The 18,107-nt window shown below is 40.8% G+C and overlaps 1 protein-coding gene and 1 pseudogene across 4 annotated transcripts in view; one reads left to right on the top strand and one right to left on the bottom strand.

The window, feature by feature from the left end:
- LOC140326389 (PML-RARA-regulated adapter molecule 1-like) overlaps nt 1–18,107 on the top strand; it is a 308,253-nt gene that overhangs the window by 262,946 nt on the left and 27,200 nt on the right. For all 4 annotated transcript variants that reach the window (XM_072404936.1, XM_072404932.1, XM_072404933.1 and 1 more), the window contains 2 exons: nt 9,637–9,670; nt 12,651–12,685. In XM_072404936.1, the coding sequence (XP_072261037.1) occupies nt 9,637–9,670; nt 12,651–12,685 (69 nt within the window). The remainder of the gene's footprint in view (nt 1–9,636; nt 9,671–12,650; nt 12,686–18,107) is intronic.
- Nucleotides 15,019–15,137, bottom strand: LOC140327861 (5S ribosomal RNA; annotated as a pseudogene).

Genomic DNA, 18,107 nt, shown 5'->3' with positions numbered 1-18,107 from the left:
AATGTTTGACTCGGTATCTAAATATGCCGTCTGCACAAGTACATTTCTTGAATATAAAACAAACATTGATGGAGCAAAATCCTAATATGTGTTCCGACCGTCCATTGTCTGCTACTTTGCTGAAAGTGTTGGCTCTGGAAGTATCGCATTTCCTAGATTTGTGTCAAGCTATGTTGGATGGCATGCTTGCTGACTTAACATTGTTAGTTGACAACTATCTTAATGCTCCTCGCCTAGCAAAAGCAGATGCTTTAGATGTGACTGCGAACTTTTGCTCTAAACTTCCCAAAGAACTTCAGCAGTTTTGTGCCCTACAGCAAAAGAGAAAAGAAAAGGCTTTAAAGGAATATGATGTTACCAGCCATGGATTCCTTGTGAGATAAGAGAAAACAAAGCCATGATCACTAAATGGGTCATTCCTAAAATAAGATTAGTATTAGGAGATGCCTTAGCATATACACACTTTGTCCTCTTTGTTTTGAGAACCACAGAACAATATAATATTTGGTTCTCTCATGCATCAGCTTACTGGTAGGATTAATAACAAATAATTAACATTTGAAAGGAGGAGAACTACTCTAATAATGATACAGTTGTATGTCTGCTTAAATACTTCAGAAAGTCTTGGCTAGAGTTTATTTGTCATTTGTTTTATTAGTACATTTATATGTGGGGAAAATTAGGCACAGAGCAACTCAATGTGCATCTACTATTTTTGGGTTTCAGCATAGTCTGTTAAAATGTATCATTGTAAAAATTATAGCTACTTTGGTTTGTTTAATACAGGGGTCGGCAAAATTTTATGGCCACTAGGCTGTTTATGGGGTGGGCAGGAGCACACTAGGCCGGACCCACCCTAATAGCTCCGCACACTACCAGGGAACGCCCCCTGAAGTGAAATCCCTCTCCTCCGTATGCATTGAGGAGGAGAGGGATTTCCCTTCAGGGAGCCTTCCCTATTTACCGCGCAGGCGGAAGTATCAACACTGGCCGCAGTAAATAGGGGGGCCACTGCAAGGGGGCGGCCCCAGAGCTTCAGCGGCTCTGGTAGTTCTTAATGCCCCCGGCCGATCTGCCCGTTGCCGCCTGGCACGATGAACTACTGGCTAGGCCGTATCTGGCCTAAAGACCGGAGTTTGCTGACCCCTGGTTTAATACAACTGTTTAAAATATTGGGCATATTGTACAATACTGTACATTTATTTATATACATTTATTGTATAATTTGCAGCACTAGGTCCCAGGTTCGAATCCCAGCCAGGACACTATCTGCATGGAGTTTGCAGGTTCTCCCCGTGTCTGTTTGGGTTTCCTCCGGGTACTCCAGTTTCCTCCCACATCCCAAAAAAACATGCAGTTAAAAAAAAAGAAAATGATCCTAGACTACATTAATGACATATGACTATAGTAAGGACATTAGATTGTGAGCTCCTTTGAGGAACAGTTAGTGACACGACTATGGACTTTGTACAGTGCTGCGTAATATGATGGCGCTATATAAATACTGTGTAATAAAAATAGGAACAAGTAAACACTAAAATATCTGTATTTATTTTACAGTAGACCAGAAATTTAACTGTTCCAGTCTTCTTTAGTAAATAGGAACAGGTATCAAACACTGAAATCTCTGTATTTTACAGTAGGCCAGAAATTGAACTGTACCAAACAGTCTTCTTTGGTAAATAGGAACTGCAATTGACTTTATTTAGCTTTAGTGAATGTACAGTGTGAAAAAATGATTACTAACAGTGTCTTCACAAATACATAATATAGATTACACTAAATGTGCTGACTGCTGACAATTTAACAAAACTCGGCAATTTAACAAAGTTATGCTTGGCACTACAAGTAGAAGCAACCACAATTTTACCTTCACTGCATGTGCAGTTAGTGAACAGCACCTAAGAGTGTAATACACACAATACAACTTGCACTAAATGTGGTGACTGCTGACAATTTACAAACCTGACTAGCTAGTTGCTCATGTAAAAGAAAATGCCCTAAAAAAACACTGAACTATGCAGCTAACAATGAACTGAGAAGGCTTCTACATTGTCCCTGTCACGCTACACATCTCTCCCTGCGTCTGTCTATCCCCTACACAAGTGGCATCTAGAGCTGGGTGTAGTGCATTATCAATGCCACCCCAAAGTGTGTAATACAATTTAAGTGAATGGAGTACTGACAGGTGGCAGCAACAGCAGCAGGAGGAGGTGGTGGGCTCTGAGATGAAGCGTGGATCGCATTGGTAACTGACATCTAGAACTAGGTGTAGTGCATCATCAATGCCACCCAGAAGTGTACAATTTTAGTTAATAGAGTACTGACAGGTGGCAGCAGCAACCGCAGGCGGAGAAAGCGGTGGGCCCTAAGACGGAGCGTGGACCGTATTGGTTACTGACATCTAGAGCTGGGTGTAGTGCATTGTCAATGCCACCCAGAAGTGTGTAATACAATTTAACTGAATGGAGTACTGACAGGTGGCGGCAACAGCAGGAGGAGGAGGCGGTGGGCTCTGAGAAGGAGCGTAGACCACATTGGTAACTGACATCTAGAGCTGGCCTCCCGAAAGCAGCAGAAATGTAAAGTATATTGCTAGCTAGCACAATGGCAGGCATGACACTGGCGATGAATGCCACCCCTGGACGTTGCGATAACTAGCGGAAAAATTCAACTGAGGCAGGCTCAGCTGACAGGGTGTTGGTGATAGGCAGCCACAGACTCAGCACAGGAGCAGTGTGGGTTCACAGAGGCATCTTGGTTGGCCAGTGTCAGTCAATCAGTGACATCTGCAGTGGGGATATGATACTTGTTAGTAACCCACCTTTTGTTCATTTTTAAAAAGGTGAGTTGATTGACATTTTCTGGCAACAGTCATGATCGGTTGTTCGTGGTCACTCCGCCAGCAGCACTGAAGGTTCTTTTGGACACAACACTGGATGCCGGGCATGAAAGAAGCTTGATGGCATACTGTGCCAACTCCAGGCAGATTTCAAGCCTGTTGACCCAAAAATTAATGGCGTCACTACTGTCAGGACAGGCATCTTCCCCATAACTGCTGTTGTCAACACCACCACCACCAGCCAGAAAAGACCTAACGTAATTGTGCACCATGCGCTTCATCTGTTCTCGATAGTTATGCCCCTGCACTTCATTTGCTTGACGTGGCCGCATCAGGTTTCGCCAGGCATCCAGAAAATCCCCCCTGCCTTGGCCTAGACTTTTGGATGTGTGCGGCCTAGTGTCACTACTGCTGCTGCCATCGCTACAGGAAGTCACAGTGGAGGCAGGGTCTGCCCGATCTCCCTTTGTGGAATGTGCTGCACGGAACTCCTCACACAGTTGGTCGCATAGTATTCTGCTCAGGCCGGTCACTAGACCTAATAACCTGGGCAGAAAGGACTTTACTAAAGTCCAATTGTACTCATAGGCAAAAAGTCCAGCAATAATTTTAGACTGAATTGTCATGCACATTTGAAGCAATAGATCCTGTTGGAAACCTCAGTTAGCAAAATACTAGCGGTACTATACCCTTGTATCCTGTAAAAATATATACCTATAACCGTTTCATACTGTGGCACACCATTATTGACCTTCTGCATCCCTGGCAATACTGACACCCACTAATAGACCATCCAGGGTCCCCTCGCTTCAGCATAGTAAAATCCTTCTTGCATAACCAGAAGGCAAAGTCATCACCTCAGGTTGCAGACCCCCTAATAGCAGGTATTGACCAGGAGTGAGCTGGCCAAGTTGACAGAAGAACTTTCCCCTGATGGTCCTACTTACTGAATAAACATTACATTGCTGATATAGGAAGAGTGTTTGCCTTAGTGAATGCCCCCACAACTTTTGAACAGATGTGCATGAAGAGGGGTCCTGTCCCCCTCACATTGGGTCTAAGAATGCTTGGGCCTTGAAGGTTGGATTATTTGACCTTTAGTGACAGAATATGTGTACTATGAAACATAAATGCTCTATCCGTACTAATTAGCAAGAAACATCTTTTAAGATCAAGACCCAATGGCACCCCAAACAGGATCAGATTAACAAATGGTATTTTGAGTCTTCAGACTTGTGTTAGAGATGTCATTAGGCTGCAGGCATGATGCTGCATATTTGTTGGACCTGCCATTTATTCAAACCAATTTGCAGCAAATCTGTAACATTGGCCAACAGACAGTTGGGACTTTGTTACCCTCTACTTTTTCTGTATGTCTACTACATGATTGAGACAGGTCCTTGGGCTCCTATAAATCTTAATTAACTTTACATCCTTGTACATGTGGCCTGTATTCTGGAAATCCTTGACATCCCTCTCGATCTAGGCATGGCTCACTAAAGTCTAAAACACTTACCTGATGGTGGAATCCAAATCCATCTCTCTGGATAGACCTGATCAATTTATGCAAACTTGGGCATCATGGGCAATGTTTTATTGTTCAGACTCCTACAAACAACTGTCAAATATCACATCTTGAGGCCTTCTATAATACTAGATATTTTTGACTAGTTATCTTAGGTAGTTGTCACACATACCTCTTCCTCACTAAAGTACAGGCATCCCTCTCCTGTGCATGCTTGCAGTTCTGAAGCTGGGCGTGCCTCTGTTTCAAAGCTTTATAAATTCCGTCCAATCCGCTGGCCAATCAAAAGATAGCCTCTTGATCAGCCCTGGCTATTTAGCTGGCTCTCAGATTGCACTTTGTGTTCATGTCTAGGGATGAGCAAGCGAGTTTTTAAAACTCGATCTCACAGCGAATTTGGCCGTTCTTGCTTACCGAAATTGTAAGCGAGAATGGTCGGTGTAAATTCCCTGATCAAGCTTGAATTTAAAAATAAATAAATAAATAAAAACCTGTAGTGCCTGGGGATCTTCTCAATGAATGCGGCCGTGGCCACATTTATTGAGAACAGTGTGCGATCCCCGGGGCACTGGAGGTAATTAATCTCTAGTGCCCCGGGGATCGCAAACAGGAAGATTCCCAGGGAATCCTGTGAATCCTCCTGTTATAATTTCCTCGATCTTCAGATGGTTTCGCAAATTTGATTCGCCGAAATTTAGCAGAACATCAGAAGTTTGAGGAAATTTTTGCGAGACATCCCTAGTCGTGTCTCCTTTGTGTCTCCATTGTGCCGAACCCTTAGTTCCGTGAAATAGTTCCTGTACACCTGCTGCCTAATCCAGTGTTTTCTGTGTCCAGCTCCTGTGTTACCCTGCATTGTCCAGTCTGATGGTTCCCAGCCAACTTCCCTGTGCTCTTCCTGTGTTCCTGTCTGAATGTGGATATCCCTGCTTCTCCTGTGCCTCCTGCTGTTTCCAGTGTCACCAGTGTTTCCAGTGTTTAAAAATCTCAACCTCCCTGTTTAGAAAACCTATGGCCGGCAACACAATATTACATGCTAAAAGCTTCCATCCCAGACCTCTAGTGAAAAGCATCCCCTACAGTCAAAACCTTTAAAACGCAACTGTTCTAACAACTCATCCTTCTACAAGGAGGAAAAAAGAGCCTGGAATTTATCATGAGACAATCTTCTATCCAATATCCACAAACCACCAAGGGAAACAACCCCGGTGACCAGAATCATCACAACATACAGCCAACAACATAAATCCATCCAGGACATCTACTACAAAAATTAGCATATCCTTAGACCTGATCCGATAGCAGCCAAGTTTATAGGACCAAAACCATCAATGGTCTACAGGAAAGCTCCATCGCTTAAGAATAGAATAGTTTCCAGACATTTCTCCAGCAATCCTACTACTATTCGGGATACAAGAGGAACATTCAAGTGTGGCCGATGCCCATAATGCAAGTGGATATACGAAGCCATGAACATCACTCTCCCAAATGGCACCACACACAGACCTAGACATTATATTGACTGTGCCACACCTGGGGTCATCTACTTACTTCTCTGCCCATGTGGGGCCTTCTATATAGGTAAGACCAAGAGGCCCTTACGTAAACGAAATATGAGCATATATATGCCATTACGAATGGAAAAATCTCCACTCCAGTTAGCTACCACGTAACTATGAAACATAAATTGAATTTCCTAAGGGATAAACTTCTTTGGCCTAGAACATATCCCCCTCAACCCAAGAGGAGGGGGCATCGACACACACCTACTACAATTGGAATGAAGATGGATTGTAAACCTACCAGCAGCAAAATATCCAAGACTAAATGATGAATTAAGCTATAAACCCTTCCTACCAAAATTATAACACACATTACGGGTACACAATTATAGCTCCTCTTTACAGCTCCCCAACCTTCCCCCCTCTCCCCTCCCTCTTAGCTATGTACCCAAACTTTTGAGTAGTTAATTACGTATTCATCAATACATATAGTTATATCTAATGCATTAAACCTCATTAACTCTCATTTATTTGCTTAAAATACCATAACACTATATATTTCCCAAACCTGACTACTTACCCTTATTATCTATCACCATATCAGTAATTTTTACACATAAATAAACTTTTGGTATATTATCTCATACCTACAACAACAATCTTTAAGTTGTAGTAATCATGACCAACGGTAATCATGATCAATGTGAATTATGTAACAATATGTATAATATTGAATATTACATATGTATGATATCCCTATCTATGAATACGATTTTATTATAACCCATTTTTTGTCATCTCTGATTATGATATTTAATTTATTATTTAAATGATAAATTATTATTTAATAGTTATGATTTTGGTATGTTATCTCATATAATAAGGAATCACCCGACTCAACCTATTCGGAGCCATTCATCCTTCACATCCTCTTTTATCCTCTAATTACTCAACCCCAAGTGCCCCAAGAATGGAGAGACTGATCTATCACCAATGCACACAGTGTGGGCTTTATCTGAGCTAATTCCCCCAATGTATTTGCGCGAACTTTCGCACGGGCTCATCAAGCACAAACTCGCGCCACACGTCCGGCAGCTGGAGGACACTCTAGACCCTCTAACTACGTCTGCGCAAACCTTCGCCTACCTTCCCACCGCTTCCGGCACCACAGACACAGTAACAGTGCTGGCACACAAAAAATCTTGGTCGGGCCCTTTACAAATTTCAGATATTTGCATTACAATATTTGCCCTGGAATTGACGATTGACTACACCCGGCTCTACATGCCAGTTATCAATGCGGTACCCGATCCGTCTCAGGGCCCACCGCCTCCTCCTCTTGTTGCTGCCGCCACCACCTGTTACTACTCCATCACTAAAATTGTATTACACACTTCTGGGTAGGTGGCATTGTCAATGCACTACACCCAGCTCCAGATGCCAGTTACCAATGCGGTCTATGCTGTTTCAGGGCCCACCACCTCCTCCCGTAGCTGCTGCTGCGGCCGCCGCCAGTCAGTACTCCATTCACTAAAATTATACACTTCTGGGTGGCATTGTCAATGCACTACACCCAGCTCTAGATGTCGGTTATTAATGCAGTCCACGCTCCGTCTCAGGGCACACTGCCTCCTCCTGTTGCTTCTGCTGCCGCCTGTCAGTACTCCATTCACTAAAATTGTACACTTCTGGGTGGCATTAATGATGCACTACACCCAGCTCCAGATGCCAGTTACCAATGTGGTCCCCGCTCCGTCTCAGGGCCCACCGCCTCCTCCTGCTGCTGCTGCCCACTGTCAGTACTCCATTCACTACAACTGTACACTTATGGGTGGCATGGATGATGCACTACACCCAGCTCTAGATACCAGTTACCAATGCAGTCCACGCTCCATCTCATGGCCCACCGCCTCCTCCTTCTGCTGCTGCCGCCTGTCAGTGCTCTATTCACTAAAACTGTACACTTCTGGGTGGCATTGATGAAGCACTACACCCAGCTCAAGATGCTTCTTACGAATGCGGTCCCTGCCCCTTCTCAGGGCCCACAGCCTCCTTCTGCTGTTGCTGTGCCCCCCTGTCAGTATTGATGCACTACACCCAGCTCTAAAAGCCAGTTATCAATGCGGTCCCCGCTCAGTCTTGGGGACCACCGCCTCCTCCTCCTGCTGCTGCTGCTGCCGCCTGTCAGTACTCCATTCACTAAAATTCTATTACACAATTCTGGGTGTGTAACATTGTCAATGCACTACACCCAGCTCTAGATCCCAGTTACCAATACGGTCCCTGCTCTGTCTCAGGGCTCACCGCCTCCTCCTTCTGCTGTTGCTGTCGCCTGTCAGTACTCCATTCACTAAAATTGTACACTTCTGGGTGGCATTGATGATACACTACACCCAGCTCTATATGCCAGTTACCAATGGGGTCCCTGCTCGGTCTCAGGGACCACCGCCTCCTCCTCCTGCTGTTGCTGCTCCCGCCTGTCAGTTCTCCATTCACTAAAATTGTACTGCTGCCGCCTGTCAGTACTCCATTAACTAAAATTGTACGCTTCTGGGTGGCATTGACGATGCTCTACACGCAGTTCTAGATGCCAGTTACCAATGTGATCCATGCTCTGTATCAGGACCCACCGCCTCCTCCTGCTGCTGCCGCCTGTCAGTACTCCGTTCACAAAAACTGTATTACACACTTCTGGGTAGCATTGACTATGCACTACACCCAGCTCTCCATGACACTTACCAATGCGGTTTTCCTGGTGATTGCTGACCAGAGGCCACACATTGCTACTGCTCTCACTGACCCCCACTCCGTCTCTGGTCCTCCATCTTTTTGCCTAATGTCACTGAGCTACTTGTCTACAATTTTATGGGTGGCATTCCTAACACATGTCATCCAGGTTATGATGCCAGCTAGCAATTAATATTAATAATAAACAGGATTTATATGGATTAAACAAATTATGAAGCATATAAATTAAATAGGGGTGCATACATTAAATATCAATGCATTTTTTTGCTGTTTTGACAGCAGAGACTGTTGGTAGTGGGTTAAGTTCACCCTATTCTCAATGTCTTAATGTTTATGCTGCCTTCTGGACGCTGTCCATCACGCAAAAATCCTATTTGCCTGCTGTCATTTCGCCTGCCTATTTTTGGAAATCCACAAAGTCTTTTGGAACATTTGTATTTGTCCCTTGTTGATACTGTTCTCCTACACATACCTAGCAAATTTGGTGGTTCTAACATGTATAGGGCTATTAATGTTTAAAGTCAGCCTATTGACTTCAATGGAATTTGCGAAATCATTCGCCGAAATTTTGCGGACCCATTGGAAGTTCAAGGAAATTTTTGCGAGACTGTCAGAGGCCTTCCCGCTCATCCCTATATGTGATCACTAGGAAACGCATGGAGACATTTAAACCAAACTTGTTATGTTCCACCATTACTCCAAAACGCATCGAGACATTTAAACTAAACTTGGTACACAAATGACTCAGACTCATGTGAGTGCACCGCTGATTTTTGTACAGCGCTGTGGTATATGTCAGAGGTATATTTGCATGTATGTATGTATGTATTGCTCAGTGACCGTGTGCCTTTTGCTTAACACTATAGCTTTTTTTTATTCCTTTTTCTGTATAATAAAGGATTGCAATAAATAAATACCCAGGCAATGCTGGATAATCAGCTAGTGTTATAATATAAAAATTGGATAACTGAGATCAGTTTTTAAATGAGAACGGTAATTTAATTATTTTACTTTTTTAGATGGATATGTCAAAAGAAGATATGTTTTACAACTGTAAGTAATGAATTGGTTACTTTTCAATTTTCAAGATAATTTGAGGGTTATAAAATTTCTTCACTGCCACTTATGAAAAAAATATTATGATGCCAACCTTGGGAAATCACAGAAAAGTAACTGTAGTAACAATCAAATAGCAATATCATTTTGAACAATAATTTTTCAAGCCAAAATGGCACTATACAAAGCACTCCTAATGCACCAAAAAATAATTACAGCACATAACTGCTGGTTATCTGCTGTAATTTTGACCACAGATGAAAAGAGCTTTTCCTTTTCTAAATGATACCTAAATAAAGACTGATTTCTGTCACCTTTTCCTAGTGAATAGATTAACGTAGATTCATTATTTTCACTACCAGTGACTTCAAATACTGGTTGTTATAGATATATTCAGTTTTAAGAAATAGAAAGTATAGCTTTTTTCAGTTCTAAAGGTTTATTTATCAGGATATAATATTTTTATTTTATTATTCAAAAAATAGGGACTTTGAGAAGCTAAAAAACAATTTTTAATTAATTAAAACATTTGTTTTTTTGCCAAAAATAATGCTGTGCATTATGGCCAAACATCTCCGTGCTGGTCTCGACTATCCAAAAGTCTTGTAGATTGTTCAGATGGAATTTTGCAAAACTAAGATATGTTGCCATGTTATTTTTAGAGATAAAAGGCTTTGTCCTGGCAACCCTTCCAAACAAACCATATTTTTCCAGTCCTTCTAAATGTACTGTCATTGACTTTAACAATTACCATGCTAAATGAGACCTGTAAAGTCTGATTGACTTCAAATTGTTTGCCAGGTTGTGGTCCTTGGGCACAACAAGGTGGGCAATATGAAACATGGTACCAAATCACAAAGCATAAGGATAGTCGAGGAAGGCCAGGGTCAAGGCAGGCAGCAAGCAAGAAAGGTCAGGTCACAAGCCAGGGGTCAAATACCAGGTAACCAGGGGACAGACACCAGTGACACAGGGGCCACTGCAGACACAGGGAACACAGGAGATACTGAAAGCAACAGGAGGCACAGGTGGCACAGGAAAACACACAGACAGACAGGAACACTGGAACAGCACAGGGAAGTTGGCTGGGAACCCACAGACTGGACAACGAGGGGTTAACACAGGAAGCACTGAATTAGCCAACAGATGTACAGGATTTAGCTCAACGGAACTAGGGGATCGGCACCAGTGGAGACATGTTGCACGAACGCTGAGTGCTGTGTCTGAGATAGGGATGGTTAAGAGGCTATTTCCTGATTGGCCAGTGAAGCTGATAAAGCTTGCTAGCATAGGCACGCTCAGAGCCAGAACTGCCTGCATGTGCAGGAGAGAGGCATCTGTGCTTTAACGAGGAAGAGGTAGGTAGGACATCCATACTCATTAAAATGCAAAATAACAAAATTACACAGATACCTGCATAATGCATATAATTACCAACACAATAATTTTCTGATATGAGTTTTATTGTTTCTGAATTTTACACAAAATAATTTCCCAGGAGGGCCGATGAAAGAAAAATGTGAAATTTATGAATATTTTCTATTGAGATGATATACATTTTACTCCATAAAATGGGTTTAGGCTAATCATTAGGGATGAGCCTCTGGCATTCTCGCGATAAATCCTCAAACATCAGATGGGTCCGCGAAATTTTGGCATACTGATTTGGCAAAACCATCGGAAGATGGAGGAAGTCATTACAGGAGGATTCTCAGGCCTGCATTCATTCTTGCAACCCTGGGATTCCTCCTGTTTGCGATCCCCAGCAGTAGAGGTTACTTAACCTCTAGTGCCCGGGGATTGCAGTGGAACTGCAGATAAACTCTCAATGGAGAAACTCCATCGAGAGTTCGCCTGCAGTCACAGCTAATTGGAGGCACTTGCATGCCTCCAATCAGCTGTGACTGCAAAGTTTCCACGGTCACCGGGCTATACTTATCAGCCTGGTGACCGTGGGAACTGAACTGCAGATGAACTTTCAATAGAGAAACTCCATTGAGAGTTCATCTGCAGTTCCACTGCGATCCCTGGGCACTAAAGGTTAATAACCCCTAGTGCCCCGGGATTACAGTGGATTCTCAAGGTTGCATTCATTCATCCTGCTGATCAATGAATGCAGCCGGAGTTAAATTCATTGATCAGTGCAGCCCGCAATTTTTTTTTATTCGAGCTCGATCTGCGAATTTACACTGGCCATTCTAGCTTACAATTTCGGTAAGCGAGAACGGCCAAATTCGCCGCGAGATTGAGTTGTAAAAACTCACTCGCTTATCCCCACTAATCATCATGGATTAAAGAGGCTTCCCTATCTTAAATATTCACCCTCCAAACCCTAATTATGTATATATTAATATAACTGGTTCAGTTTTTGGCCTTTTTTATTTAGTATTTAGAAATGATTATCACAGGATGAAAATCTGCATAAATTATTTGTAAATGTGAAAGATGCATGTTGAAAAATATCAGCAGCTAAAACTGTAATTCTTCACTCCTGATTTTTTTTAAATTTGAGCTTTATTCTTCCACTTCCATTCTGTGGATTCAATAAGATATAATAAGGTCTATTTATAAAGCAGGGAATTTTACATTCACAGAAACATTCCCTGGTAGACACCCTACCAGGTTTATGTGTTTCAGTGGCAGTAATTGATTCTCTACAAGCGAATGTTTCAGTGATGTCAGATTCACTGCTTTAAATCGACACCAATAGTGGTCAAATGTTGGTAAAGGTTGCAATTGTGCTTGCAAACTAACTAAAAATCTGCTAATTTTGTCATGTTACATTTACTGAAGGTAACTTCTTTTACATTTTTCTATCTAATTCTGGGTTTAAATTACAAAAGTTTACTTTTTTTAGAAAATCTACACAACAAGAAATTTTCAATCAATATTATCTATGAATAACTGGTAATGTGTGTTACATTTGCTTATATGTAGAAAGATTATGCTTCTAAATCTCTAAATGTTTCACTTCCAGTGAGAAAGAACTTTCTGATGCTACCAGCACTTCAGGTACACTTTTTACATTTCTTTTTTTAAAGCATAGTAAAATTTAGTTTAAAGAGGGGCTTGCAAATAAACTGATAACTGCAGAAAATAACTCTGACAAGGAAAACCTCTGCTCACAATGAAAGTTTTGAAAGTTTATTTAGAAACAAAAAGAGAGTTTATAAAGGATCTACATTGATAGCCATATTGAAGAGAAGAAAGGTAGAAAAAAAAAAGGAAGGCTCTTTTTAGGCACCAATGTAATACCTTAACTAAATTCAGATAAATAATACACTTTATTAAATTCAAGATATCGATTAAAAAGGTCAACAATAACATACTTACATAATTCCCATACAAAAAAACAAATACTTAGCCGTTGTTTGTTATTTGCAGAGTCCCACTCGTTGATAAATTTAGGAAGAAGAGATGTTGTAGTATGTTTTATTTCAAATGCTTTTTGCCCACAAAGGTCTTCATCAGGGTTTTTTTTTTATAATAAACACCAACTCTTGGAAATATAAAAGACAAAACAGCATTAAATTAGAGTCCAATGATAGTATAAAATACATGCTTTACACTGATTGAAAAACAATACATAATAGTCATATGCATAACAAATGCACTTCTTCATACATTGTTTATTATAAGGGTACAAAAGAATAATTGATATAGATAGCATCATAAGGATATAAGAAGCATAAGTTTCCAAGTGCAGATGATTATACATAAATAGTATTCTTGGAAACCAAAATGAATGGAGGAAAAGAGGAAAGGATTATAAATGATAATACATTTAAATGGCTGTAGTTACATCTAGGACACAACCTTCAGCATTACCAGGTATAGTGGTAAGGATAGAAAAGGAGCTGCCTCAGGTAATCTGTCAAGGAAATTCTCAAAACAATGGTAAAAATGACCAGTAAGAGGTATGAAAACAAGACAAAAGAGAGGAAAACAGGATTAACACCTACAAGTTGAGTTTGCATTAGCAGAAGCTGGGAAGAGCATAAGTTGATGATACTCAAAAGGTCAAGAGGGACGAAATATACCTAAATATTAATAATAATAAACCCAACAAAAGTTCAAAGGTAGGGTGGGGTACATCTTATCGCAAGCTCACCAATGGTGCAGATTGAAAGCAAAGGTCAACTACATGATCCATGCGAGTATTCTACATTGAGACAGAGAGTACAATTCATGACTCACACTAACTTATTGGTTAAAGCATTAATGGATATCTGAGATATTAAAGGAATAAGCACAATCCGCGTAAGAAAAAAACTTACAGATATGGTAAGAAAGAGACCAGTCAAAGCAGATGTTAGTGGTAATTGTCACGAACAGGACACTTGACAGGAGGTGGACCATCTGTGCTACCAGCACGTTTGGCCAAGGTGATATCAGAGGCGCAGGGTCTAAGGTACCGCCCGGTCTTCACCAGAGCACCCCTGAAGGGATGTTGGGCTTTGCTGCGAACGGCACCCAGGTTGCGGCCCTCAGACTCACCCGTGCAGGTAGCAGCTGACAGCTGGTAATAACCAAAGGCGCAGTAAAAAAATCGGCAGATTCAAAAGCGAAAACAGGACCGGGTCAGGGCAGGCAGAGAACAAGCACGGTCAGGACAATCCAAGGTCAGAAACAGGAAACCAGGACTGGAAACTGAATACTACACGGGAACCTCAGGTTGTACCACCTACTGCTGAGGCAATAGGTGTCTGAGGCAATAGGTGTCTGACCTATTGCCTCAGCATATATAGGGAGACTGACAGGCTAGCTGGGTGGGGACTAGGAGGACAGGTGAGAATAAAATGGTAGAAATGGCTCGGCAACGCCCCTAAGTGCAGAGCAGCTAGAGCAAGGTGGGAACAGCTGCTGCAAATCAGACACTAGCAGGAGGACAACAAGTACCAGATCAGCAGTGCTGCTGATCTGTGATAGTATTCATGTTGGTCTTCTCTAGATCCTCAAAAAAAGGAGGTCAGTAATCAATTATAGAAAAGGTGATCAAAAAACACAAGATAGAAAAAATATATATATCAGATCAATAATCAAACAAAAATTTCTATACCTTAGTACCAGCTCTCAAGGGATGAACAAAGGTGGTGTTGCTCACAGATAATCCTTATAAAGGAAAAAAAAAATGATGAATTGAATATTTAACAAGGAGCACCTGCTGCGGATGTCAGGAGTATTAAATAAAGCCGTAAAAAAAAAGAGAAAGTGCCCTTCTCTGGGGGAATATCGTAACTATAAGGGCAGAAATGACACATCGCATAGAAAGTTGCGATAAGTCACTTCCACCCATACTCTCACAGAAGTAAGGGAAAGAAACCACATTAATCAGAGTGTTATATAGCCTATAGCATCTGGTGTTCCTAGGAGGTCTCCCATCCAAATACTAACCAGGCACAAGCTTGCTTAGCTTCAGAGATCAGATGAGATATGGTACATGCAGGCTGATTTGGTCATAGGTGTCTTAAGATGGCGGAAGTGGGGTAGAACAAAGTAAATAGGTGGATGAAAAACATCACCTCCACCTACTGCATGGTGGAAGTGGGAGGGAAAAAACAGTGATGCGCTACTTGCGCCCTCCGTATGGTGGAAGTGTTATGCGGAAATCCTGGCAAAAAAAAAAACGGAACCATTAGACAAGGGGAAAATAATAATTATGCATAATGTTACCCACCCATAGTGGGGTGAGAATAGTGAGGCACCCATAATGGGGCGGGAATGTTTTAAATAAGGTAGACAATGTTTCGCTTTTTACTAGAAAATAGAGGGGAAACAAATTGCAGAACTTGCATGGATTCACCCGGCATAATAATAGGAGAAATCTTCCCAAACACCGGATCCTTGGTGACCAAAAAACTTTTTGGTGACCCAAACGAGGGAGTAATACACCATAGGCATAAACCGTAGTCCATGCTTTGGTGAAGGTGGCATCCAACAATATGGAGGCCTCCTGTCCCTCCTAACCCATGCAGACATGTGGAAAGAATTTAAAGCTTTTAGAGACATAAAAATTGTTTGAAACCAGGGTGGAAATATTAATAATGTAGGGGTAAAGGAGAGAAAGGCTTGTAATGGATGGATATGTTTAGAGATGATAGTGATAGTGATAGTAAATATTCAACACATAATAGTCAGAGAGTAGCTTAATAGATAATTAATCCTTATTAAAGGAAACCAGTGCTTCCTATTTACCCTATAAATAGCAGTGTGTCACAAACACTAATAAATAACAACAGGAAATACATAACGTATTAATCAAAATTCTAAAGGTATAATTGCATATACTGTAATACATTGAATTTACCATATTATTCACGTATCCTAATATCATTCAAGCTTGATCAACTATAAAAACACAGATGTAAATGGTAACATGTTTAAATACATCACAATAGGTGTCAATGCAGCGATTTTTACAGTCATAAGGTTATTAATATCATAGAATTGTCTAACTTTAGGTCAATCCCATAAATATACAGACATAAGTCCCTAGAAATATCAGTATCAATATAACAGAAACAATGTGTAATCAATTAGTTCCAAATCATTGTTATTTTGGTTATAGATGAACATGACAACATTGGTTCTTACCAAAGGAAGCCAAAAATACTTCATGAAATAGCATAGAGATAGCATAAAAAAATCAAGGTGAAAATAGAAGAGTCAAAGAGTAGAATCAAATAAGTTGATTAGAGAAATGGTTTGAATGACATCATGTCATTCAAACCAGGGGGAGTCAAGGCATTTAAAGTATAGATCCATTTTGATTCCGCTTTCAAAAGAGCCTTATCAAAATCACCTGCTCTTGGATTGGGGAATACCCTTTCCAAAGCGGAAATTAAAATTCTTGTGTATTAAAGCTATGTTGGGTGCCTACGTGGTGGCTAATCGGTTTGGTCATCTTGCCGGTATTGACGGAATAAACGTGTTCTATATGCGTTTACAGAACACCCTCTTGGTTTTTCCAACATAAAACCTGTCACATACACATGAAATCAAATATATTATACATATAGTGGTACAGTCAATCTGTTATGTTTAATCCGATGCCACTGATTGTTTGGTAGGACAAACCCCTTTTGCTTATTTATCCAGGAACACAGAGCGCAGTGACCGCATCTCTTAGTACCTGGAACAGCTATGTTTGCTTCTGAAGTAGAGTGGTGACTGTGTACCAAAGAATCTTTTAATAAAGCTGCTTTCTTATATGTAATATTAGGATGGTAACTGAGGAACTTTGATGTTTTTGGATCACTTGTTTGGATGCCAATGTTTTTTAAAAATAATATGAACCTCTTGGTGTTGATTACAGAATGTAGGTATTACCCTGGCATTTTAATCAGTAGCTTGGGGCTTAGGTTGTAAAATTAGTGCCTTAGAAGGTGATCCTGTAGAAGAGCTTGTTGGTAGGCAAAATTTTAAGACTTTCTTACTGTACCCTTTTGCTGAGAGCCTCTTCTAAGAGCTTTTGCCTTTTTAAAATCATCCATATTGGTACAGTTTCACCCTAATCTAAGATATTGGCTTATAGGAATACTTTTTTTCAGGGGGTGAGGATGGGCACTCTGCATATGCAGGATGGTATTGCCCGCCGTTTCCTTCCTAAATAAGGTGGTACTGATATCACCCTGATCATTCTTTTGAATGTAGGTTTCCAAAAATGGTACCTGTTGGTAATTATAAAACATGGTAAATTTTAAATTGTATATTTTTGATTGTAATGTGTCAAGAAAAGTAAGTAGTTCTGATTCTGAACCTGTTCAGATGGAGTAGGAGTTCATTTATAGGCTTTCTTCTTAGTGAAGGCCCACTTATCTTTTTGAAATTTGGTTTCTTTCTTATGATAAATGTCTATGTTAAATCTTTCAAAATGTAATTTTAGTGAACTATATCTCTTAGGTACAGATACCTACAGATACCTACCTCTTAACCTTCAGACAATTTTGCATCCAATTTACGTAGAGCTCTTCATCAACTAAAATCTAATAGAGATTTGGTTATTAACCTCCCTAGGGGTTTCATTCAGTCCAAATTTCCACGCAAAAAGCGGTACAATTTTTTGCATGGAAATGTATTTTTTATTGTAGGCTATAATTCTTAGGCATAACTCACCAATATTTAATAAATTTATTAATTTAATAATAAACTTTAACAAAACACAAAAATCTGTTAAAAAAAAATGAAAAAATATTTAAACATGTAATGTAAGTGTAGAGTAGCATATATATTATAATTATATATATGATATATGAATATTTCTTTGTTTTGAATCCAATACAAAATTATTTGAATTTCCCGCCGATCCTCCCGCACGAACCGGCGCCTGCACCGACGACACCGGGAAACCCCATAGATCTCTTCTCTGCACTTCGCGGCTGGAGATTGGAGGAGGAGGACGTGTCCCCAGGACCTGCGGGGACCAGCAAGACGC

This window comes from Pyxicephalus adspersus, chromosome 3 (genome assembly GCF_032062135.1).
Source record: "Pyxicephalus adspersus chromosome 3, UCB_Pads_2.0, whole genome shotgun sequence".
In the NCBI taxonomy this organism is placed as follows: Eukaryota; Metazoa; Chordata; class Amphibia; order Anura; family Pyxicephalidae; genus Pyxicephalus; species Pyxicephalus adspersus.
The sequence above is the reverse complement of the archived record's forward strand: the minus strand, read 5'-3'. Positions and strand labels throughout refer to the sequence as shown.